General features: G+C 33.8%; 2 protein-coding genes across 2 annotated transcripts; one reads left to right on the forward strand and one right to left on the reverse strand.

The window, feature by feature from the left end:
* The first annotated feature begins 1,129 nt into the window (after window positions 1-1,129).
* LOC132754982 (uncharacterized) lies at window positions 1,130-4,306 on the forward strand. Its single transcript, XM_060745747.1, has 2 exons — window positions 1,130-2,713; window positions 4,062-4,306. Exons 1-2 carry the CDS (start codon window positions 2,515-2,517, stop codon window positions 4,172-4,174), a joined length of 312 nt encoding a protein of 103 aa, XP_060601730.1. The 5' UTR covers window positions 1,130-2,514; the 3' UTR covers window positions 4,175-4,306.
* Window positions 4,307-11,558: 7,252 nt separating this feature from the next.
* LOC132754984 (uncharacterized) lies at window positions 11,559-24,210 on the reverse strand. Its single transcript, XM_060745748.1, has 9 exons — window positions 24,103-24,210; window positions 21,469-22,985; window positions 20,634-20,753; window positions 20,219-20,434; window positions 17,637-17,856; window positions 16,158-16,292; window positions 15,802-15,909; window positions 13,626-13,762; window positions 11,559-12,178 (listed from the first exon to the last, which is right to left on the reverse strand). The coding sequence occupies exons 2-9, from the start codon at window positions 22,913-22,915 to the stop codon at window positions 12,114-12,116; spliced, it is 2,448 nt and encodes an 815-aa protein (XP_060601731.1). The 5' UTR covers window positions 22,916-22,985; window positions 24,103-24,210; the 3' UTR covers window positions 11,559-12,113.
* Window positions 24,211-27,267: the final 3,057 nt, after the last annotated feature.

Consider the following 27,267-nt stretch of genomic DNA (forward strand, 5'->3'; position numbering starts at 1 on the left):
ATGCTAAAACAATACAAATAAAGCTATTTTTAAACCGCTAGTTTGTTGTGATTAAATGTCCGATTTTAAAAATTATTACATCAATGGAAAGCTTGGGGTCTTAGCTTTGTCACAGTATATAATTTTACATATCTTTTGACACCAAAGTATTTAAATTAACTGTTAAACCTACCATATGTCAGCCCATTTTACATACGATTTATACAGTGAGATACGCAACTGGTTATCTTTACTCAAAAACCTAATGATAAGAATAGCCTGTTGTCTGCTAGTTGGGGTGTATTATAGTTCTCGAACTTCTTACACATGCTCGTGAAATTAAGTTGTCTTTCATGAATGATCCAAAAGTTCATGAATTTCACAAAATAATATTTCATGAACTAAAAAAATTCATGCACTTTTTTCATGAAATTCACAAACTTTTGGTTCATGAATTTTTGTTTCATGAAAGGCAAATTTTGCGTTTCATGAAATTCATGAACTTTCATCTAAATAATAGTTCATGAACTAAAAAAAATAATAATAAAAAATCATGAACTTTTTTCCAATGACATTCACAAACTTTTGGTTCATGAAAGGCAAATTTTGCGTTTCATGAAATTTATGAACTGTCATAAAAAAATCATGAACTTATTGGCAGGGGCGCAACTAAAAGGATATGGAAACCTCTGAGCCCACAGACACCTTCACTTCAGTCAGGGGTGCAAAGAAGTTCAAGTCTCCCTTCATTCAATGACAGTGATTCAAATGAAGTTTCTATAATTACATTAACACTAACCTTTAAGCCAGAGATATCAGCAAAGTAGCTTATATATCATTTTGTCAGGTTCAACAATGTTCACTTGCAATTAAACTGCTTTTATATAATGTACAAATAAATACCAGTGATATATCGACAGAAAATAACTAGAACTGCTACTATCATGGCGTGAATACCCCCACATACAACTTTGTCAGAATCAACAGTGGCCATTTAGAGCTAAAGGACAACCTCCCTGCCAAATCTGATGTTACTAAGCCAGTGCATTGCTAAAGTATGTATTCAACATGCTTCAAATGTGAAAATGTCAAAATCAATACATTGTGGACAGGACATTCTTGAGCAATAAGGAAGAAAAGCTCTTTTTTGTCAAGGTCCCTGTGACCTTGACCTTTGACCCAGTGACCTCAAAATCAATAGGAGTCACCTTATAGTCATTATCAACATCAATGCCAAATATGAAGACTGTGGGTCAAAGGAAATTTAAGTTAATGGGTGGACAAACATTTTGAAGTCAAAGTTCCTATGACCTTGACCTTTGATCCAGTGACCTCAAAATCAAAAAGGGTCATCTACTAATCATGATCAACATCGATGCCAAATATGAAGACTGTGGGTCAAAGGAATCTAAAGTTATTGGGCAGACAAACTATTGAAGTCAAGGCCCCTGTGACCTTGACCTTTGACCTGGTGACCTCAAAATCAATAGGGGTCATCTACTAATCATGACTAACCTCCATGCCAAATATGAAGACTAAGGGTCAAAGGAATCTTAAGTTATTGGGCGGACAAGCTTTTTGAAGTCAAGGCCCCTGTGACCTTGACCTTTGACCTGGTGACCTCAAAATCAATAGGGGTCATCTACTAAGCATGACTTGCCTCCATGCCAAATATGAAGACTAAGGGTCAAAGGAATCTTAAGTTATTGGGCGGACAAGCTTTTTGAAGTCAATGCCCCTGTGACCTTGACCTTTGACCTAGTGACCTCAAAATCATTAAGGGTCATCTACTAATCATGACTAACCTCCATGCCAAATATGAAGACTGTGGGTCAAAGGAATCATAAGTTATTGGTCGGACAAGCTTTTTGAAGTCAAGGCCCCTGTGACCTTGACCTTTGACCTAGTGACCTCAAAATCAATAGGGGTCATCTACTAATCATGAATAATCTCCATGCCAAATATGAAGACTATGGGTCATAGGAATCTTAAGTTATTGGGCGGACAAGCTTTTTGAAGTCAAGGCCCCTGTTACCTTGACCTTTGACCTCAAAATCAATAGGGGTCATCTACTAATCATGACTAACCTCCATGCCAAATATGACGACTGTAGGTCAAAGGAATCTTAAGTTATTGGGCTGACAAGGTTTTTGAAGTCAAGGCCCCTGTGACCTTGACCTTTGACCTAGTGACCTCAAAATCAATTGGGGTCATCTACTAATCATGACTAACCTCCATGCCAAATATGAAGACTAAGGGTCAAAGATATCTTGAGTTATTCGGCGGACAAGAAAAAACCGACGGACGGCCGGACAGCCGGACGGACAAGCTGATTCCAGTATACCCCCCTTACAACTTTGTTGTGCGGGGGTATAAATATCATTTTAGGTGCCCACTCTGTGAAATTATAATCTGATATTACAGGAAACTGCAAGAATTATCATCTATATAATTAACCATAGTATCAAGTTTCAAGGGGAATTTGGTAACTTGCTCTAGGTAATAGAGTTTATTATTTTTACAGAGCTTGTGTACATGGGTAGTCCCCAGTATGGAATAAGAATCCCATCAGCACGACTAAGTGCTATAGAAAAGGCAAGCAGCAGTGCAGGGAAATTGGCACTTGGGCTTCTTGAGCTGATAATAAATAAGGAAGAGTGTTCTAGCCTGTCCATTTATGAACAGTCTAAAGGAAAGGTCCCAATGGATGTCAATAAAAGAAAGGCTCTGAGAAGTAAGTTAATTATGAGTTCTGGTAATTTTATTTAATTAAGATTTAACACCAGCGTTAACATCATTGATCATTTTGTAGATGACAGTAAACCTATCAATGATTTCCTGGTTTTCTCACACCAGTACAAACACAACATCATTTTCCAATTTGCTGACTGCTTTCTTATATAGTCTAGAGATGAATGACTAAATAAGAGAAAATAATTTTTATACCCCAACCTTGATATGAACCAGCAACTTCTGGATTTGGAGTCAAACATGCTACCATTCTTATATCAAGACTTACCATTTTCCTAATTAATATTGCCTAATATTAAATTTATATAGAGATATATATTACACAAAATCATAATGTTACCATAAAATACAATTAAAAACACTTGATCAGATCATAAACCTTAAGTCATGCACGAGAGTGAAGCTGGGTCACTTGGGCTATAAAATGAAAGTTTTTCCCTCTAGAAATGCCATTTTAGGTCCGATATTTTAGAAATTTGATCAAAAATACATTGGACTGGGGTCAAAAGCGGGGTCATCTGAATACTGTTTGTATGCCTTACTAACACAGTAGAAGCCTCATCTTGGGTTGGAATTTCATGAAATTTTGTCATAATGTTTCTCTTGATGAATTCTAGGCCAAGTTCAGTTATGGAAATCCTCCTTATAATGCCTTGTTTACATCATGGAGACCACATTTTTGGTTAAATTTGCATGAAAATTTGTCAAAATCATGCTTTGCTTAAAATCTGAAACAATTCTTAATATGGGTCAAATTTGATAAAAAAAACTGATAGAAAAGTCTATGTTTAGCTTATCACCTGTCACAAAATGACAAGATAAGCTTTTGTGATTGCAGGATGTCCCCCTTTGTGTGTTCTTCTGTTCGTCTAACATTTGTCTAAAAACAAATTTTCTCTTAAACCACTTGGCAAAATTTAAAGAAATTTTAAATGATCCTTGGGTGGTTCTGTATCCAAGTTGTTCAAATGATGTTGTTCCAATCACAACTGGTTGCTATGGCAACATAAAGGATATATTTTTAGATTCTTACCAATGTCTTATTTCTCAGTATTACACAGGTTAACGATGTTCCTCTTGTAAATATTTTACACAGGTTAACGATGTTCCTCTTGTAAATATTTTGTCATTTTAACATATTGTTTTAGTAATGAAATCATTGCACCACCTTTTCTGTCTGGTCTGTTATGCAGGTTAGCAAGGGTGTTGATAAAAAGAAAACCTGGGACATGCAGAAATTTTCTGAAGCAACATTGCTCAGCTATTCTTTTCTGATCAGAAAACAAAAGTTTCTCAATAGTAATCATTTTTTGTTTGTTTCAACATTATAGGTCATGTGTTCAACAGATACAACATTGGTTCAGAAGCAGAAAAGGACAGACTATGGACCCAGGAAATTGTAACGAAATTAAATGATAAAATACGAGCAATAAAAAATAATTAATACAAATTACAGAATTAAACAATGGCTAATCTAGCTTTTCCCTATCTTTCTTACAAAGTTTTGGGCCAGATCCCCAAGATTTCTTTTATGTACCATAATTTTAGCCCAAAAATTTCTTTAGTTTTGCCCTAATTTTGTGTCAGAAGATGCTGGACAGCCTCTCAGGATAAAGTTCAGGAAAAATGTTTAAACTCACATGGTCAGTAGGGCACATAGAGTTTGGACTCACTGCTGCTTGTCTGTATGTTTAATTGTACTTTTCACTTATTTCATCAAAAGATTTTTTTGCTGTTTTTTCGTCACACCCTAATTTTTAGGTTTGCAAATGATAGAAAAGCCTATGTTTAGCTCATCACCTGTCACAAAGTGACAAGATAAGCTTTTGTGTTTTCATACACATGGTACATTGTGCTTTTCATGGGTCTTGTATAACTTGTTTTACCCAACTGTATTGTTGAAGCCATTTGAGCTGAAACGTACATTTCTTAGTGTATTTTCCCATTTTTTACTTCACAATGGAAGCTGACATTTTGTACACAATTTGCGATGACGTCATACACAAGTGCTTGTTAAAATCAGTGCCAAAACCGTAACGCTGGTTAAACACTACTAAAACAGATCCAAATGGGCGCACTCGATCGGGCTGCCTTTGTTCACATGTCTGATTTGTAGCGGAAAATTTGCCTGACCTTTACAGCGACAGGTTTTATACCCTTTTGGATTTTCAAGGCATTTTACCGAAATTCAAGGGGGTTTACTGAAATTCAAGGACAATTTTAGTGTTTTTTCAAGGCAACCCTGAATTCAAGGACTTTTCAAGGTTGAAACCAAATTCAAAGACTTTTCAAGGCCAGTGCAAACTATGGAACCCATGTATCCATACCTGCAGTCCTGCAACCAGATCAGTTCATACAGCAGCCTTCATAACCAACCACATGAAATAAGAGACTTGAATTGCAGGCTTCAGCAAAGAATTCATGGTATATTGTTGAAAACAGCTACATAAATGGAGCAGGGCCCGGTCTGCTGGTAAACCTTCAAAAGGTCTGTCAAATACAAATACAAAATGTATATTATTTTATACACTATTAAACTTCTTTTAATAAGTAGTTAAATTGTTTTTTTTTATTACTTGAATTTATAGTATAAAAAAAATCGTTATTGCAATGAATTTCTGAAGATCTGGATTTTCGGAAGCCATGAAAAATATCAAAATACTTGCCGAAGCAGTTCCCACTATAAAGATGTGAATCATCTCAAACTTAAAAACACCAACACTGTCGGTCAAAGTACAACAAGCAAAACTAGCCAAAACAACCACAAACAATCAGTCAAATGTCTCACACCCTGGAAGAGGGAAAATTAAAATGTCAGTGGATCAAACAGTGACAGGAAAAGTGAAACTTCAGACAATGATTTGGATAATTTCATGACTGCAGACCATCCTTCTGAGCCAGATGCATTTGGAGATCCTGAACAAACAGGGGAACAGATGGCAACTATCACTAACAAAGCTCTCAGGGGGAGAAGAGATAATCATGACAGTGAAAAATTACATCAGCTTGGAGAAAAATATAAACGATTTAAAGAAGCTTTAATTTGTTACCTAAACTGGTGTGCAGGTATAGGATCAGTAGTGTAAATAGGACACAATATGAAAAGATTTGATTTTCCTCAACTTCTGATGGCACATTAAGTAGTAAATGTGGAAGCTGAATTTACAAATGCGTGTTAAGGTGATGTGGATACTCTACCAATTTTCAAGGATATTAATCCTGGTATGGATAACTACAGACAACAATTCTTATTTGAAACATTGCTGAATAAAAAGTACTGTGCTCATTATGCCCTTGATGATATGCTGAGCCTGCAAGAATTATATACTTTTTCAAATGTGCCACATAATAAGATAATGAAATCAAGTTTCTCAACAGTACACTGATGATGTGCTATTACAAAGGAAAGCAACATGACAAAGAAATGACTGTGAAACATGCAATCATAGGTATAATTAAAGTGTATGGAAGAAATGTTCCCACAGATATATCATCATAAACTTAACTTATGTAGTCATCAGCATTGGTACCACCTTCTCCGAGTGAGTTGAATATAAATCATTTTGTGCCATTATTGCACAACTCTCACCTTGTTCATGTATCATGTTTAAGTGATAGAGATTTTTATTTCATCTATTTAGAGTGTCAAGATAATAATATGTTAGAATGTCAGAAACTAAGGCTGAATTAGTACAAAACACCAGTCATTTTGACAACTGTATAGTACCAAAGTCTGAGTTCTGTGAGATCATGGACCATTGAGAGACTTACAGGTCTTAGGAAAGCTATCAGAAAACAAGCATTGGTTGAAGAGAAACTGCTGTCAACATACAGAGTTCAGATTCAGGGACAGGCTTTTTTATGCTTACAAAGAAGTACACAAAATTACACAAACAATCATTACTATGTTTTCAACCTGTTCTGGCAAATGAGTACTCATCCCATAGATTCTGTTTTACTGTGTTGGTAAACTTTATTGTTTTTGTACATTTTCAAAAGGGTGCGACAGTTCAATTCTTACAGGTTCTCCGAGGGGTGCCCATACGTTGCTTGTATATTTAGATACTGATGTGAAGAATTGGGTTTGTCAAGCTCAACTTCAAGGCAGTGTCATAAAAATACTGTTACCCGACACTAACAGTATTTTCCTCGGGATGATATTTTTACTGTTAACCACAAACCCATGTGTTATTCATATAATACTGAGAGTAATAATATCTCTGCAGAATGTGTTATTGTGTAAGAGCATTGTAGTGACCTAAATGAACTTTTTTCATCAACACTCCAAAAGAAAGGTTATGCAAATGGGACGTTTGGGGATGACAAGACAAGAATGCGTGCCATGATCCATTCAAAAACACAGGATGATGTAAAATCTTCTGTATTGAAATCTCTTTCTGAAGAAAAAGGACATGTTAGAGTTGTGTTTTATACTTTAGCATTTGGTATAGGCACTGAAGTGAAAGGAAGATATTGTGGTCATGTTGGATCATCTAATTTAATTAAAGATTATCTACAAGAAAGTGGAAGGACTGGTTGTGATGGCGAATAACAGTCATATGCAGTCCTCATCACTTACCCATGCTGTGCGTCTGGAAATGTGAGTGAGGTAATGAAAATCTATAATTTTATTGTAAAAACACAGATTACAGAAGGAAAAGGTTGTTAGAAACCATTCGATTTTATGGATGACTTCAGTGACATTATACATAAATGCTGTGACTTGTATGCAAGTTTGTGTGACTGTTTAGACTGTAATCAATTTACATCTAGTTTGGAAAAGAGCCTAAAGACAGAGTTTAGCACAGAAAGTGCAGACAATATCATACTATTAATTTGAGATTGACTGTGTAAAACTGAAGATAGATCAGTATAAGGAAGAAATTGCAACAGACCTTTCATGTATTACCCAGCATCCTGGTTTCCAATCTGTTTGTCTTGACAGGTATGTCTTGGATACTGCCTACTACCAGTACAGACCACAATAAAGTGAGGTCGAGCATACACACAATGAGTAAGTGTTAGGAATTGAAATTTCATTTTTTGCCAATAGTTTAAACTATTCAACAGATATGTTCTTGTTGGTGCATTACATTAGTCTTTGGGGTTGATATAGCTTGTGAAGAAGGTTTTGTGCCCTATTGTTAAATTCTGTTAAATACATACTGAAATACAGGTGAATAGATATTCTTGTGGTTGTTGTAGGTTACTCAAGGACTACAAGCTAAATTCAATAGTTCAGTTCATAAATGACAAGTATCATTTATAAATATTTTAGTGACTTTTGAATGCTATTTTTAGGAAACTGTTCACATGTGAGGAAATGAAAGGAAGAACAGTGGTAAATGTTCACATGTGGGGAAATGAATTGAAGAACCATAAAAGACTGTTTTTAGGAAACTGTTCACATGTGAGGAAATAAAGGAAGAACAGCAAAGGCTATTTTTAGAAAACTGTTCACATGTCAGGAAATAATAAAAAACAGCCAGGACTATTTTTAGGAAACCGTTCACATGTGAGGAAATAAAGGAAGAACAGCGAAGGCTATTTTTAGGAGACTGTCCACATGTTGGGAAATAATAAAAAACAGCCAGGACTATTTTTAGGAAACCGTTCACATGTGAGGAAATAAAGGAAGAACAGCAAAGGCTATTTTTAGAAAACTGTTCACATGTGAGGAAATAATAAAAAACAGCCAGGACTATTTTTAGGAAACCGTTCACATGTGAGGAAATAAAGGAAGAACAGCGAAGGCTATTTTTAGGAGACTGTCCACATGTTGGGAAATTAAATGAAGAAAAGCAAAGGCTGTTTTTAGGACACTGTTCACATGTGAGGAAAGAAAGGAATAACAGGATATGCTATTTCTAGATTAATTTTCATCTCTAGAGAAGAATAGTGAAAGAAAACCAAGGTGTCCATGCTCTGTTGTCATGCCAATTTCAAGGCAGATAATCACACCCTTGACCAGAATACCTAAATTGTTTATGTTGCTGTTAATACACCTATTTGTTCATCTGTAAAATGCAATAGGACCTGACAATTAAAAAACATATTGACAGTTAACATCTTAAGTTATATGAAGAATCATGAAAAAACAAAACACACCACAGTTTTTTTACTGTGATAATAGTGATAAGAAAGCTGAGTATTTAGCTGATTAACAAATACACCTGCCCATTCAAAATATGCAATATATGTATGTAAATAAAAGCATATCAAATATTAAATTTTGCAACAAGAGAAGATAGTTGTTACATTTTGATATTACATTTTTACCAGACCAGTGAGACAGTAAATTTTACTACACAAAGACAAATCTCTTGGGACATTTAACTATCACAAACAGTGCAAATTAATTCTAATTTTGTTGTGATTTTAAATTTTAAACAATTATATCATTTAAAACTTAAAATCACAACAAAATTAGAGCCAAAATAAAGACAGAAAATATTTGAACTTAAATACAAACAGGGTTTTTTTTTCTGGCCAATTGTTTGCTGTGTCATCTCCTTGGCAAATAATCAAATTTTTCCTTAAAAATGATACCTTTACAATATCTTATTTATTCAACTTTCCTCTAAATGAAATCTTCTGTCATTTTTTCCCCTTTCTACCAGCCCTGTGCATCTTCTCAATTTTATTTTAAAAAGCAAGGTTTCATGATTAAATTTCTACATAATGTGAATTTTCTAGTGATGCTACCTGAGACAAAGAATTTAGTAACTTGATGGTCAAATATGACCAAATATCAATGAAAGTGAACAATGTAGCAATATTCATACACATATCAAATTTAATACTTGAATTTGAGTATAATTATATATCATATAAGTTTCAGTCCGTTTTCAGTACCAGTAAAATATCTACATGTACTTCCCACACTCTATCCCTAGATTGCCAAGAACATAAATATTTCTACTCACAAAAAAGATGTGTTATCACAGATTTCAACAAGATTGCATTTGAGAAAAATGCTATGCCACCGCATTAATACAACACTAAATAGTAGTGTAGGAACAGATTATTTTTGTTTCTATACAATTGAAGATTGTCATAATGCATATCTAATTCTTATTATCAGATTAGTGGTTAAATCTACTGTTAACTCTATAAAAGATCAGAGTAGGAATATTTCAATGCACTTGAGTCTAGTGAATTTGGTGGTGAAGGTCATATTTCACACAGCCTAAAATTTCATGACTGCATCAAAGGACATAATGTAATACACTTTGTCAAAATCTAGGTCAGCTGATATCAAAGTTCACTTTTAATTTTGACACTGGAGGCAAAATTTGAAACAACTTTGGTTGAGTACCTATAAAATGATATCATTTAACAAAATATTAAAGCTCTAAGCCTTGTACCTTCAGACAATAAGATTTTTTTTGAATTTTTTCTATATGTATATATTGAAAATCAATGACCCCAGGGCTATTATTTGAACATTCTTGCTAGAAGTTCACTTCACAATGTTTCATGCAAAGTATCTAACCTCTAGCATTTGTCAATTGCTAGAAGAAATGTTTTTAAAGTTTTTACTATAAGTTTTTACTATGTAAATATGAGGAAAATCAATGACCCCGGGGCCGGGCTGATTTTGACCCAAGGGCTATAATTTGAACAATCTGTAAGAGGTCTACCAGACAATGCCTTATGCAAAATATCTAAGCTCTAGGCCTTTTGGGTCTTTACAAGAAGGTATTTTAAATTTTTACTATATGTACATATAGTGAAAATCCATGACCCCCGGGGCAGGGCCGATTTTGACCCCAGGGCTATAATTTGAACAATCTTGGTAGAGGTCTACCATACAATGCCTTATGCAAAATATCTAAGCTCTAGGCCTTTTGGGTCTTTACAAGAAGGTATTTTAAGTTTTTACTATATGTACATATAGTGAAAATCAATGACCCCCGGGGCAGGGCCGATTTTGACCCCAGGGCTATAATTTGAACAATCTTGGTAGAGGTCTACCAGACAATGCCTTATGCAAAATATCTAAGCTCTAGGCCTTTTGGGTCTTTACAAGAAGGTATTTTAAATTTTTACTATATGTACATATAGTGAAAATCCATGAGCCCCGGGGCAGGGCCGATTTTGACCCCAGGGCTATAATTTGAACAATATTGGTAGAGGTCTACCAGACAATGCCTTATGCAAAATATCTAAGCTCTAGGCCTTTTGGGTCTTTACAAGAAGGTATTTTAAATTTTTACTATATGTACATATAGTGAAAATCCATGACCCCTGGGGCAGGGTCGATTTTGACCCCAGGGCTATAATTTGAACAATATTGGTAGAGGTCTACCAGACAATGCCTTATGCAAAATATCTAAGCTCTAGGCCTTTTGGGTCTTTACAAAAAGGTATTTTAAGTTTTTACTATATGTACATATAGTGAAAATCAATGACCCCCATGGCGGGGCCGATTTTGACCCCAGGGCTATAATTTGAACAATCTTGGTAGAGGTCTACCATACAATGCCTTATGCAAAATATCTAAGCTCTAGGCCTTTTGGGTCTTTACAAGAAGATTTTCTAAATTTATTCTTATAATTCCTTTTGGTTGCCATGGCAACCAGATTTCTGCATGGAATAAAATTCTTTGAACAACTTTGGAAGCCCTTCACCCAAGGATCAATCCTGCCAAGTTTGGTTGAAATTGGACAAGTGGTTTTTCACAAGAAGATTTTTTAAGTTTACTATATAATCTATATAACACACACACACACAAACAAACAAACAAACACACACACACACGCACACACACACAGGTGAATCGCTATATGCCACCGCATCACAGATGCTGCGGTGGCATAAAAAGGAAAAACATACAAAAAATGATGTTTCTTACACAAAACATTTCCAAGATTGCTATGTAGAGAAACTTAATTACTTTCATCAATATGTTACTAAGATCCTACCTGAGGTAAATCCTACTGAATACTAATCACTACAATTATCACCAGCACATTATCAAATATCTCTATAATCAACGTCTTTCCTGGAATATGTAGCTCTATAGCACACAGTCAGTCTAAAAATTTAGTACTTTAGCACACAGTCTGTCTGTCTCACAATGTAGTACTGCAGCACACAGTCAGCACATAGCTACTGCTATTGCATTTCCAGAACCTAACCACTCTCTTGAATTTCTTCAATTTGGCCCTTCATACTCAATAAGACTGATTCATTAAATTCTTAAATTTAAGAATATCACGATAAGTTATTGCACTAACATCTAATACTTTTTCTTTCTTAAACAACTAATGAAAAACCTGATGTTCATTTGATAAGTTTTCAATAGTTCTCAGTCTGACCTCCATCAAGCCATCACCAGGAAAGTCATCTTTAGTAGTCATCATAATCATTATCATCTATTAGTCATCGTAATCATTATCATCATCGTATCCATCATTTATCTCATCATTCCAGGCCCCTTTTACTGAAAGGATTAAATTTATGAATAAAATAAAATTTATGCATTTTTGTACTTTTTCATTGACTTTCAAAAAAATTAGGATTTTAAAATGATGATAATTAAGAAAAAATATATCCCAAACAGTGATTTTATCGTTCAATAACATCACTGTTTGGAGTTCGGATGCGAGGAATTATATCACGAGGGCGTAGCACTAGTGATATAATGATGCGCATCTGAATGGCAAACAGTGATGTTATCAAGCGATAAAATCACCGATTTGAATATATTATTTCGATTCTAACACGACATCAACAAAATAAATGCTGGTGTACCTGATATTAAGCTAAATTGTGCCTGATTTGTTTCTGTACTTATTATCAGCGCGTCACATTTTTAGGGTTACATCACGTGTGAAATGATTACGTCACTTGTCTAAATATTGAATGTCAAACAGTGATTTTATAGCATAATAACACACACTTTCGGTTCTTCTATGTTCAATAGAGAAAAATGCGGGTCATGTTAGAATTAATTATAACCTATTCAAGAAGCTGCACTGATGTCTAAAAGCCTTAAAGCTACATGCCTCTAGATAAGTAAAAAAAATTTCAATAAATTCACACTTGAGAAAAATGTACTAAGATGTTAGGAAAAATAAAAGGTTTCAAGATTCAAGTAATATTTTGCATTTTATGTGCGATTAATGATTGATTTTTCAGTATTTACAACCACATTTCTTTCTACTGAGTTACTAACACAGTAAGGGCAATTTATGCATATTTTGTCCACTTTTTGGTTATTTACATAATTTGAAAGTGCCATTGATAATGAGTAAATTACTTTCTTTTGGTTACTTCACAATATTGCACATTTAAATACATTTTCATACCAATAAGCATGAATCTGGAGGCGCGCTGCTATAAAACAATTCATTTTCTCCATTTTCTCCCAACTCTGCTTCAGAAATTATGTGAGAAAAGTACTCAGTATCTTGCTGAGCAATTGGTTATTACTAACTAGTTCTCCAGGAAAGCTGGTTAGGTGTTCCGACTACAGAAATATGACCAAAAAAGTAGTTGAAATTTGCTTAAAAAACAGGCTAACAAACTAATAATACCAGTGTTTTCATGACATTTAAAACATTTAAACAGACCAAGCCAATACTTACATTTTTTGGTATTTTTTTTTTTAACAATATTACATTGAACAATATATGATCCGTGTCACAACAAAACCAACATAGTGGATTTGTGACCAGTATAGATCCAGACCAGCCTGTGCATACGTGCAGTCTGCAGTCGTTAGATCCGGATCCATGCTTTTCATTTACAAACCCTCTAAAAAGTAGAGAAACTGATAGCGAACAGCATGGATACTGATCAGACTGCGCGGATGCCCAGGCTGGTCTGGATCCATGCTGGTTGCAAACCCACTATGTTGGTTTTGTTGTGACACGGCTCATATTTACATTTGTTAATGAGAGTATCTGTATCTAGTTGTGGATCTTGGTCAGGGTGATCCCTGAGATACTCCTCCTTTGCCTTCCTGGCAGCTTCCATCATCTCTGTATCATGAAGGTCTTTTACATCACTATCTATTGAACAACTGAAAATTAAACAGTAACAATGTCATGGGCTTATTGATAAATTTAGATTAAAATACTGTAAGTTTTGAAAGTTGCTTTTCATTGTATAATCATGATGTTTATATTATAAAATTTATACATGGCTGCTATTGGTTTATAAAGTAATTTCATATTTTTCTGTAATAAAATAAGTTTGCTGCATAATAAATTCATTATAGATATCCTTGAGAGGTTATATGGCTATTTATTAATGACTGTTTGAACAAGTATGTGTTTATATAGGCCCATATTGTCTGTCAAAAACATTTTATAACTAGTAATATAAACTAAACTTTTCAAAAGTCAGTCCTCATAACTTTCTACAGTGCTCAACATTAAGGAGGGTTATGTTCATCCGTTTTAATGAATTTGGTATATATTTTAAGAACCTTTATTTTACTATGATAAAATAAGACATTTTGTTTTTAATTTAGTTGTAAAGACCTGGGTTTTTTTTTCCAACTGCATGCTATCTTATTGTGTATGATATGGCCCTAGTCAGTAGTGGGAATATGACTACTCTTAAATTAAATATCTTTTGTAAACTTGTTGTGTACAACAAAATACCAACTAAATATAATTTATATTCATATCTTTTAATAAAGAAAAAAAGTTAATTCTTTAAATCTAAGAATTCTTTTTCTTAAATGTTTAACATGGTTATTAGATCATCTTTTTAAACAGCAAGCATTTTTGCTAACCAGGACACCCCTCTTCAACAGCACTTAGATTTTCTTCATAAAATAACTTTATGGTATATTCGGACTCATATAAGACAAAATATCCATTGAATAATTTTTTTTCATTCAAGAAGCCGTTATGAATATTATCAAAAATTTGATCAGTATCCGTTTTAACTGTATTAAACAATTTATCAATGTGATAAACAAGAGAATTGAGAGTTAAATATTATACATTCTGCAATATTTAATTTATCATATGTTTGACTTATTCACTTGAACTAAACACTGTAGGAAATTTCATTGTAACTATGGATGCCAAGCTAAATAATTTTATGATCACTGGCTTTGCAGCCAAAATTTATGTCCCCATCTGACTTAGAAAAGTATCCTAAAATTTATCTGCATCTTAATTTCTTAACAGCTGGATAGGCAGCAGATATCTTACCCCCTCCAAATGAAATACATCAACGGGCCAAGTAAGCCATGAACCTCAATCCTTCCATTTTTGTTTAATGTTTGGTAAACACTGTCTTTCTCGATACAAGAGCGATCAGTAATCACATGTGTCGCCTCATGATGGCCAATTTCATGTTGGGACAAGTTTTGTGACAGACGGACAGTGAACAACTAGACTTGGTACTGATCATTCCTGTAAAGCTTGAATAAAATTGCACCAGTAGTTTTTGAGGAGTAGTCCGGACAAGCTTTTGTGTATCTGGCAACACACAGAAAAAAACAACACCTTTTTAACAAAGGGCCATAACTCAGCCAATAATCATTCAACCTGAAAACCCTTGCAATATGCTCAAGGACTTGAGCTACAGATCAATCCTGTAAAGATTCATTGAAATTGCATTCGTGGTATAAGAGAAGTATTCTGGACAAACTTTTAAAAATAAAAATTATTAAAGGGCCATAACACTGACAAAAATCATTGAACTGGAAAATGCTGACAATAAGCACAACTAGACTTGGTACTGATCCTTCCTGTAAAGTTTGGATGAAATTGCACCAGTAGTTTATGAGTAGTCTGAACAAGTTTTGTGATGGACGGCAGACGGACGTTCCAACATTTTGGGTTTAGGGGCTATTTTCTTTGTTATCTTAAGGGCTACTAGCCCCTAAACCCTTTGATCACGGAATGAACCTATTGTTCTCTTGACTGTTTTTAAGCCCCTAAACCTAAAATGTTTGCTCGGACAGACAGACGGACAGACAGACAGATGACAGAGAAATGATCCCTATATGTCGCCACAAAAAAAAAATAGAACCTGGAAGCAAGTGAGTGGGTTTTTTCTTGTATTCAGGTTTAATATATATACTTTACAAACACTTACCCTCCATTATCAAAATGATCATAATCTATGTATGGTGTTCTGCACACATAACACATTGATGTTCCACATGTACATGTCATCTTATTGCATCCTTCCACTTTGTAGAATCTGAAAATTTATCAAAAATATATTATTAACTGATATATCAGTAATTTGCTGACCTCTTTAAGGTCTTCAAGAATAGGCAACAGCCCTTATAGCAAATGTAACATACAGTTCTAAATGAAATTGATTTAGCTATGAAATTGATTTAGTTCTTAACCTGTACTTTTTGTTTGTTATTTCAACATCATCTAATCTTATGGCCTCTTCCCAACTTCTCAGAAAAAACAACCAGACAACATACTAGAACTTACCTTTTTTTACACTTTGGACAAATACGTAACATTGCCTCTGATACTTTGGTTTCTATATAAGTCCTCATGTTTGTTGCACCTTGTTTCTCAACTTCATTACATCTTAGTGGGATATGGTTCAACTCTTTACATAGTCTAAAATGTATTGAAAAAAAAATTGTAATCATAATTATATTTTTCATTGAAAGTATGATTTATCTGAAAAAAAAAGTTGTTCTCTCATCCCTTAAATGAAATTAACAAAAAGAAGTTTATTTGTCCCCTTTAAAAAAAAAAAATTAACACAATTTTTCGGTCACATCTCTGCAGTCTGCCAACCTCATCGCCTATCCTGGATAACTAACCAGTACTTGCCAATTTCTCCAAAACTGATCAACTTGTTACCCAACATTGTTTTTAAATCATTAGCGGGAGACAAATGACTTTTAGACTAGACTATATGTCCCAGATAAATTGTCACAGAGATTACATATCTGATGCTCTCCCTATAGAGCTAAGCAGCTGGACAAGGCTTACAAAAGAGAACAAATGACTGAATAATACATTTAAGATTTGAGCCGCGTCACGACAAAGCCAACAGAACACGTTTGCGACCAGTTTGGATCCAGACCAGCCTGCGCATCCGCGCAGTCTGATCAGAATCCATGCTGTTCGCTATCAGTTTGTCTACTTGTTATAGGGTTTGTAAGCGAACAGCAAGGATCCTGATCAGACTGGGCAGGCTGGTCTGGATCCATGCTGGTCGCAAACGCATTACATGGGTTTTGTCATGACGCGGCTCAAATTTTGTTTGTGTTTGTACAAGTTAAATATTAATATTCTGAAAATTCAGGAGAAGCATTGAGATCAATGTGATTTTGCTATTTGTGTAAAATTCAGTGCCAAGCTAAGCTACCTAATCTCATACATAATCTATTACATTTGAGGAAATCAAGTATGTTTTATTTTTATACAGTTAAAAGTGTATAAAGCTATATTATGTCTACTGCAAAAAAAATTTATTTGAATACTTTAAAAATGCTTGTTTGAAAGAAATATGGTAGTAAATTGCCTTAAATGCTAATGACTTGTACTCAAAATACTTGCTAAATGGATAAAACCCTACTTTAAATATCAAATAAATATTTGTTCCAGACCATTACTCTGTTTATGTTCAATATAAATGCGTGTTCAATAACAGAGACATTCCATGTTACAACTCTTTGGAAAATCACCAGTATGATTTTGGACACAATATAATTTTACTGTTGATTAATTTTATCAAAATATTTCATATGATGTAGGTTTATACCCTTTAAAGTAATTAAAATTCTTTCATAAAAAATAATTTGACAAATAAGACATTTTTCTCACCATTATCACTTAAAATTTAGTGAAACGAGTATTACAATTACTAAATAAAACATATGTCAGAAATAACACCTCAAAGGAAGAAAATGCTTAAAAATTTTCAGACACAAATCTACTTAAAGAACCAACCTGCATGACTCCTTTAGACACTCTGGATTCAGACATTTGAATACTTTATCGTCCTGATCAGGGATTATAGTAGCGAAAGAACAAAAGGGGCAGCTAACTAGGTCAGGAATATCTGCCTGCCTTAGTTCTTCTTCTTGCATCTTGCGTAAAGCAAGTGAAAACGTTGTAGCTGGAAGAAGCTCTTGTAACACAGTCAGCGGGAATTCTAACTCACATGTTCCTGTAATATATGTAATGTTAGTAAAATTGTTGATTCAAAATCTATCTTAAAGGGACTCCACTGACGTTTTTTGACATCACAGGGCTGAAAATAATTTTTCGACATAATGTTTCATTTGATAGACCAATAACTTGTGTTGAAAATTTCAGATCATTTGCTCACTCCATTTTTCCAGAATAATTATTTTAAGTGTGAAAAATGACCTAAACTTGAAAAGCGTTGCAACTCTTTTTACTCAAATCAGGCTATGAATAGCACAAAAATATAATTTTCAATTCATTTCTTAGCATATCTCTTAATCATCTTTTGTGTATCTTTCTAATTGAACTTTCTGATCTATGTAAAAAATTAAAAATATTTTTGTTTTCATACTTTAAACCTCAGTGGAGTTCTTTTAACATTATCTAGTAAAAAAATTAAACAAATAAACCTAAAACTTTTAATAAGCCACTTTTCACAATGATCACTGAAATACATGAGTAAAGGTCAAATTGCGACTTTCCAACTTTCCTGGTAGAAAAAGACATCAGGTCTCTCTGTGCATTATTTTAGGCACAAATGGACAGCTTAGTAGAACCAACGACATTCCATAATTCTACCTTGAGGTTTGAAGTCAAAGACCTTAACCATACAACAGGGCTCACGCTGTCAGTCGCCATAGTCGCCATTTGCGATTATTTTATAAGATTGGCGATTATTTTTGCATTTTGGCTACAAAATCTGGTGATTATTTTTTACTTCCAACAGTGTTTATATAAGGTGTAATAATCGATAAAGACTGCAGTAGTCCCAATTAACACCAGCGGCGTAGATTTAATTGAGTGTCAATTTTATCGGTCACGCATTGCTTACTATTGCCCGAGGTGATAAAAATACATGCAGGTGATAAAAATACATGCTAGATGTAAAATTATATAAGTACTTAAAAGATATTGTCCAGCATTTTAATAGCCATCAAAAATCCGTCAATAAGCTACAAAAATCGTCTTAAAATTGATAAACTGGATTTTGACCAACCCAAAATTTACCGTAAATTGCAGTAATGGCAAATTTTGATTTTTTTTCTTTTAAGCTGCTTGACTAAATCGCCAGTGGAAAACAATGATAAAATATTTAAAAAGTATTTACTTCCAAACAACTATTTGCACAACAACCAAATTTGTGAATATTTCTTCAGAAAACAGAAAAAAAAATCCGATTGTCACATATTTTCGCGACACCGATAATTTTGATATTTATTTAAAGGTGAAAATAAGCTATGTTCTGTTTAAAAATCTTTACTATTATGGCAGAAAATTTGTTTAACATTGGTAATGATGACATTTTTTTCAGTAAGTTATTCAGAAAAAAGGCTGCATTCTGTGAATGAGTTTGCAAGTGTTATTTCTATAGGCTAATATGACCTAGATCTACTCCAGTTCTGTGTGAAATGTGGAAATTGACAGTGGTAATAGCGAACAAAATATGATTCGATTGTCTGATAACAGCATTATGTAAAGTTATAATGAATCTTTAATATTATTGTTATACAGTAATTATACTATATAACATTTTTATTCTGTTATATAATAACAATTAAAGTTGTGGTTCTATGTAAAAAAGTTAGTTATCAATATACACAAATGTATAAGTTTATTTGAGAATCCTTATAAAACTGAAAAAGTTTCATATGTAATGTTTATTTAATCAACTGCTTATGTTGTTTATCACTAAATCGTGAAAAGTCCGCTGAACTTTTGGCTATTATTTTTTTAAGTTAAAAATATTGGCTATTATTTTATTTGAGCCAGTGTGAGCCCTGATACAACCATGGACGCTACTAAGGAATTCTCAATTAGGTTTACCATAGTGTGATATTGTTATTCATATCATTTACAATGGGACTTTGTTTGCCCAAAATGCCAAGAGAGACATACTTAGCTGAAAAAAAAAAGACTTGTTTGTTGAAATCTCAATGTCTCAATATATTCCTCCCAAGATCATTTTTAAGTCACACAAGGTTATCGACCGAAAACATTTTTTTCCATTCTTAGTAACAGTGACCTTGACCTTAACCCTAGGGGAACCCATATGAAATCCCAGCTCCAATAAACTAAGCAATCCCTCAATAAGAAATTGACTCTCCATCTTTACTGATGCAGGAAGACTGTTTATGCCAGAACAGATTTTCACAACTTGATTTTGACAGAAAAATTTTACTTGGAAAATAGTGGACACTTTGAGTAGGAGATTCAATTTGGATAGCTACCTAAAATAAACCAAGTTGTGATAGCAAGTGACTCTTAGGGCTCTACGTAAGTAACTTACACAAATTTTACCACTGACGTCCCCTTAGATATTTTAACTTTGACAGAAAACTAACCTGTTAGGCAGAGAAACTTTGTCTTTCCTTCACCCACTGCTGCTTCACTTGACCGTCGTATACATTCCTTACAGAAAATATGGCCATCGGCACATGCTGCCATCTCCTCAAATAAACACTCGTCGTCAAAACAACAACCACATTCTAACAACTCTCCATTCTTCCTAGCTGCCTCAATCTTCAAATTTCTCGCCCGTGTCTGCTCACCTATGTAATCTGCAATAAAATCAAATACATGTACACTATACATTCATGATCTAAAACAGACCTTTTTTTAAATAGAGTTTATTGAAATGGCTGTAAATAAACTTCATGGATCAAAATTATTACAAAATCTTAAATACATTCAACTCGATTTAGATGTTAAAGAACCTCTTTACTAACATATCAATTTTTCATGTATCAGAATACCAACCTTTAATCTCTTGCCTATGATTGCAAAACATTACTTCTTGGAAAAATGGTTCATCAGGATTTTCCGGGTAATCAAGATGTTCGAATCTGGGTGTAACCCGCTTTTTCTTGGAAGGTCTATCTGTTTAAAACAAACAAATATATAAGAAGTTGATTTTTAAGACCATTTTTAATAATCTTTTTAAATGTTTCACATGATGGACTTGAACCAGCTCTACTTCACATGCCCAAGTCAAGATATATTGTGTCTTTTTTTCATAAAGGCAATAGCCCTGTCTTCCAGGAGAATGTGATTCTGAACAAAAGTATCTCAGAATCTGCTAGAAACAGAACGTGAACACAAGATTTTCTTTAGTTTTACCTTGCATAGTAGCATATGAGATAAAATTATGAATATAAATAAAGACCACTTTTCAGCATAATCAATGATCGAATATCTTTTATAAACTCATCAAACACTTCAAGGGCCAAAATGAGCCTCTTAGTGCCACTTATGATAATCCTACCTCACTCATATAATAAATCTGTACATGTCTATTATAACCCCTATAAAATCAGGAAAACAATTAATACTAATAGTTTTATAAATAACATTTACAAGGCCTTTTTTTCTTCTATAGCAGGGACCGTTTTAAGGGTGGCTTCCCCTAAAAGATTCTTTGAAATCATGCAGTTTTCCCCAAAAATGAAATTTACATCAAGTTTTTTCTTCCCCTTTTGAAAATATATTGTATAATTCCCCCCCCCCCCCCCCCAAAAAAAAAACTAAGGGTAGAGTTGCTTCCTTAACCTTCTGTGAAAAAAAGTCCTGACTTACCAAAAAAAATCATTAATACCTGCAATTAGCTGCAATTCTTGGTCTACCATCTTCACTGTTGGACTTAAGTGGTAATTATGTTGCTCCAACACTTTCTTAATATATCCAACTTTCAAGAAAGGATATGTATTCTTCATATAGACCAATACATGGTCCTTATAATTCTGATTTAATGTGCGAGATGTGTTCTGAAAATATTCCATAGGATTTGTGAACTTCTTCAAAAATGTTTTCATATCAAACTTCATATTAACAATCTTATCCTTGAGATCTTCCTTCTCTTCTTTTTCCTTGATATCTTTCAACTTTGGATAATTTTTATGTTCAAACAGGTCAGCAGCTATTATTTGTACTCTATCTGCTTCACCTGATCTACTTTCTAGTTTATTGTAAAGATAATTTGGATCACAGTCCCTGAATATTTCTTTGAGTTCATTTAAATCTGCATGGAATTTGTCTACAGCAGTAAGTGGTGCTTTTCCTCTATCAAAATCCTCAGAAGAATCTGCTGTTGGTAGAGATAAGGATTCTTGGCTCTCCGATTTAGTAAGTTCATCAATAACAATTTGCACTCTGTTGGCTTTGTCATAGTGTGCTTCCAAGAAAGCATATATTTCATTTGGATCTTTCTCTGGTAACACTTTACGTAACGTTCTTAAATCATTAAATAATGGATTCTTCCTAAATTCCGGATCCGTAAATGGATCATTTCCTTTAAAAGAGTCTGACTTTTCTACATTTGATGATTCTGATTTACTTGCAGATGTTTCCGACCCACTTCTTGATGGTAAATCATCAGCACTAGTTAACTTGCCAAGAACTTTTTCAACTCTATTCTCAGTGTCGGTTAACTGATCCAAAAGATCGTACACTCTGTTAGGATCAGCATTTGGTCTCACAATAAGAACTTCAGCTATTTCTTTGAATATTCCTTCATCACTTGAACTATCTGACGCACTGCTAACAGCTGATGCATTCATGTTTTCACTGTCTTCAAGAAGATCATTTGTTACAACATCTACCCTATTTTTCATATTCCTCTTTTTCATAATTTTATCATAAATTGTTTCAATGTCACTGCCTGGTATGATTCCTTTAATAAGTTCTGCATCTTTTTGAATAGAAACAATCTTTTCCATAGATATTTTGGTGGTGGATGGATTTTCATGTCCCTCTCCACTCTTACTATCAATATCTGCTGCATATTCCTCTGTTATTTCTCTTTGCAACTTGGCAATGGCTTCACTATCAATTACTGCATTACCATCAAATGAATCTTGTTTCAAGGTAGATTGTGGGTCAAATTCAAACCCATCTGAGTCCTCAAGATCATATTCTTGAGTACCATCTACAACTGCACAATTTTGATGTCCATTTGTTCCTTCAACATCTGAGAATTCCTTTACTTTCTTCAAGTCAGGTTCATCAGTGTTATCATCCAAACTTTTCCTTTTGGACAACGACATAATTTTCTTATTTTTATAACTACATGTACTTCATAAAATTTCTTCTGCTATGCATTACATTTCACACCATCTGAAAGGAAAAAGAAATATTGCATATTTGATTTGTCAAAATTAAAAAACTTAAACCTACAAATGTACTTCTAACAGAATTATGGCAGGGATTTTGTTTGGTTTATTTTAAAGCTGATATTTGGTCAAATTCCCAACTGAAAATAGTACATTATTTTCCCAATCCACAGGAAAAAATTCCCAATTGAAAAGTTACAAGATAAAAATATTGAATACCAAATTCAAAAAACTTTGAAAATAAAGGCTTCTTCACTATTATGGTGTTTAAATGTTTGCAGATGCCATCCTAGACAGTTATTTTTTGTATTCATTTTATCACTGCAAAATTTAATTCATGCAATTTTTCCCAATATTTAACAAAATATTGCTTGAAATTCCCAATGGCCATGTTCCAAAAATCCTGGAAAAAACCCTGGATGGAGAGGTTATTATTTTGATTATAATTATAATTATTATAAGGGCTTAAGGCCAACGTTAATAGTAATCAGATGGCAATGACACTCCCCTTATATTATAAATGTAATATGTTTGTGGTTTGGTCATATAACCATAACGAGGTTAATGATTTTTTAATGAAAGAATAACGAAGAAAATGTATTTTTTTAACTAAGCGTTATGGTTTTATTTATTTCTTGTTAGTTATTATGCTTGCCTCATGATTCACTGATTGCGAGCGTTGGACTACACCGAGGATTGATTCGATCACTCCTGCTCTGCTTTGTACAGACTACAGAACAGACATTTCGACACCTCTTCTTATGATGTTTGATAAATTTATCTTTGACAGATTATTGAAAAGAAAGAACTGATACATTTACTCAATCTATATTATCTACTTTCAGTTTGCATAGAGTTGATCCCTGTTGATAAATTTTATTATGAATACAGTATGGTCAATTGAAAAATCAAATATGAAATTTTTATTGTGACAAAAACAGCATTTTTTACAATAAATGCTTAAAACAGTTTTTAATGCCCATATGAATGCATTAAATATGAATTAGCCGATACGGTTCGAAAAGTGAATGGGGCGAATAGTTTAGATCGCTCGTGCTAAATTTTATTTTTCTGTGTCAATTTTTATTAGTTATTCTGCATATATTCGTTCTAGAACTTACCTTTGAGATATATTATCAGTATTATTACCTTCATGAAATTGTGGGTGTTTAAATAGGAATATTAAAGCCCTTTTGCATTTTCTGTTCCCTCACTCTCACAGCACGCAGCCATACCAAACATTTAATTTCGTACTCAAATCTGTCGTGACCTTTTATTTTCGTCCACCTCTTTTTTTTTTATAAAATAAGTTTTAGCTTTCCGGTTCCTTCTGTGCGGCCTGGGAAGACGTCTGTCCAGGTAACTTTTGAAAATGATTTACTTCAAAGAATTTAGAATTGAATGAAAAAAATTAAAAGCCCCAAAACAACTTTTCTGTGATAAATGAAAGAAATTAAAAATATTTTTTCCCTATACACAAGACCTTAGTTTATACTTCTTCGTGCTTTTTTTTTCATTTATCACAGAAAAATAAAGTTGTTTTGGGGCTTGTTAATTTCTTTTTTCTTTTTTTTTGGGGGGGGGGTGAATATCAGCCAAGACACCAAGACTGGACACCTGTGGTCCAACACAATTACATGTATGTTCACCCAATGATTAGGGGCGGCATACGTAAAAGTAGCAACGGTTTACTGAAGATGGAAAGCTTTCAACATGATAGACATCCGACAACTTTAAAGGATGCATGTAGGCCTTAATCAACTCATGGTAACCGTATCGTTTTTCTTAATTAAATACATTTGTAAACTTTAATTTAGACTGGTAAAATATCATTACATTACGTTCTGCTGCACTGTTTAGCATCTCTCTTATATCCTTCAAAAATGCCGCCAAAACCTTGCACAGTCCATTTAATAAAGTTTAAAAGGAACTGGAAAATTAAACGAGACTTAGCCTACAGTTCCTGTAATTTGGATTTCAATTCTCTTAGGCACAATGTCACTGTGATATAGTCGTGTGTGTATCCATGCATGCAGTGGGTCAAACTTCAACTTGTGCAGTAAACACTGTTCACAAATTGCTCTGCTTTTTTCGTGGTTTCTTGTCATTGCCTCTGTCGAAAATACTGATTGCTGATATATGTCCCTGGTTGTTGACAATCAACTGCATTTTGAGATAAATAGGGTGAATTGATCCGAGGCATAATTAAAGGCATTGACAACTGTTTCAGATCTTCCTCCGTGGAAGGTGGGATAGGTATGGCACACATATTTAATACATTGGGATATGTATCACGGGGGAGGAAGTGTTACACGAAGGATGGAGTTCTTATGATAACTTGTTCAGGAGTTCAATTGATAACTGTCACGGAGTTCGTCGGAAAACATCTGTATATACTACAAAAACACTCGTCAAAAATGGTTATTTTCATCGTTCGAAAATGAGTTTAGGTGCTAAATTAAACTAAAATGATTAAGCTTGTCTTACATCTTGTATTATGTGTTAAAAAAACTAATTCACAGGCCATTTTTAATCGCGTCTTGCTTCAAATCTGGTAGTTTTCAGTAAAATTTCCAAATTACTTGCCAATTCAAAAGTATTGACCGGTTTATTTCTGGTCTTCATCCTTACTATACATAATTACATAATTATAATGCAAAATTGCAAACATAAAGCACCGACTAACAGATTTATTACCGATTTTTCAAATGTCCCGGAGTTCTTGTGATAACTCTGAATATGTCACAGAGTTCTTATGATAACTTTTGTTATTGCCAGTGTATTTCTTGCGCTAAATCACGGCACGTTTTAGCGTTTATTATCATTCAATAAGATTGTGAATCATTATGAAATGCAGTACGAACATCCTTTGCACAAAAAATTAGGATAAAACGTTGGTCTTAAGTAATTAGGCCCCCACGATTACACGTTTAAACGGATTCGTTTCGATTTTCATTCATAAACGTTTACGATATTGTTTACCGTTTAATCGAAATGACCATATTGTCTTACAAAATATCTTAATCATGGATTTTATCAATTCTAGTGGTTTATTCCAAAGTAAACAAACGGAAAATGGGTGTTTACAACCCTCAACACAGCATTACCGTGCAAAATTGCTCGTGACATAATACATTTTTGGTAAAAATTGGGGTTACAATGCAAAAAATGTGTGCTGACTCAATCGTGATGAGCCTTGCACATTCTTTATTTGTACATGTATTAAAAATAGAAAGAAAGACATCATTTGGCGACTCAAATACATGGTGTGTATAGTACATAGAGGTACCACCGTTTTTAAAAACGGTATCGTTTCGGTTCTTAGCAGTCGTGTAAACGTTTACAAAAAATTGTAAACGTGGGAGCCTTAGTCTTAAGTGCCTGCAAAGGATAAATAGGTGATAGGCAATCATCTACAGTAAAAATTGAACCAGCGGCCACTGATATTCAGCAGTATAATGGCTTAAACCACAAAACAAAAATGTCCCAAAACGCACACGTTGTTCCCAGTTTCACATGTTTTAAGCAATAACCTTTCTTAAGCAGACAAGATATAGGCATGCTTCCCTTACCTAAGGGCTAAGTAATTTGTATCATTTTATACCATAATAAATAAGTATATAACGAGGATAATTTCCACACCTATGTCTTAAAAAAGTACGATACATGATAAAAACTCAACTGCGGTTGGCTCTAACTACCGATCTCTCGAACAAATTGAACTGTTCCTCCAGGTTCGAACGAACTAAGTTTGACTTTATATTTTTGTTATCAATTACAGCAAAGTAGCAGAGTTTCCTCCACTAAGATTACAAAGGGGAAATACTCATCAAACACCGACAGAAAAATATACATGAACATACCATATTTGAGTATTTCAAAGCGCATTTTATCACATACATAAATGCCCTACTTGTTTCATAGCAGGTCCCGGTCCCAAATCGCACTTTTTAACTTATAAAAATCTGTCTACCGAGTGCGAACTTTGACAGAACAAAGTTAGGTACCTTTCCAGCATTACCTATTTTAATGTTGCCCTTTTATTTTACATTTTAATGGAATAAAGGCCTGAGATGTAACACCTTTGCTCACATTTATTCAAAATTTCATAGCAGTTTTTCGGACCTTTTTTTATTTTGAATATAATTCAGTACCAATAAGCAATGTTAAGCTGGGTTTTTTCAAATAGATATACCTTGCCAAACTTTTCCGTGTCGTCTTCAAATATATTGTTAAGTAGTGATTTACCTAGAATGGGATTTCAGTTATTGTGCATGGGCTAGAAT

Source organism: Ruditapes philippinarum, unplaced genomic scaffold (assembly GCF_026571515.1).
Source record: "Ruditapes philippinarum isolate M1 unplaced genomic scaffold, ASM2657151v2 ctg5104_1_1_1_1, whole genome shotgun sequence".
In the NCBI taxonomy this organism is placed as follows: domain Eukaryota; kingdom Metazoa; phylum Mollusca; class Bivalvia; order Venerida; family Veneridae; genus Ruditapes; species Ruditapes philippinarum.

Excerpts from the sequence above, each read along its gene's own strand:
- LOC132754982 (XM_060745747.1), top strand. The coding sequence starts at position 2,515 with ATGGGTAGTCCCCAGTATGGAATAAGAATCCCATCAGCACGACTAAGT. Across the intron at positions 2,714-4,061 it reads TAAAAGAAAGGCTCTGAGAA|GTCATGTGTTCAACAGATAC; the intron begins GTAAGTTAATTA and ends TCAACATTATAG.
- LOC132754984 (XM_060745748.1), bottom strand. The coding sequence starts at position 22,915 with ATGTCGTTGTCCAAAAGGAAAAGTTTGGATGATAACACTGATGAACCT. Across the intron at positions 20,435-20,633 it reads TCATAGGCAAGAGATTAAAG|ATTACATAGGTGAGCAGACA; the intron begins GTTGGTATTCTG and ends ATTTTATTGCAG. Across the intron at positions 16,293-17,636 it reads TGTCTAAAGGAGTCATGCAG|ACTATGTAAAGAGTTGAACC; the intron begins GTTGGTTCTTTA and ends AATACATTTTAG.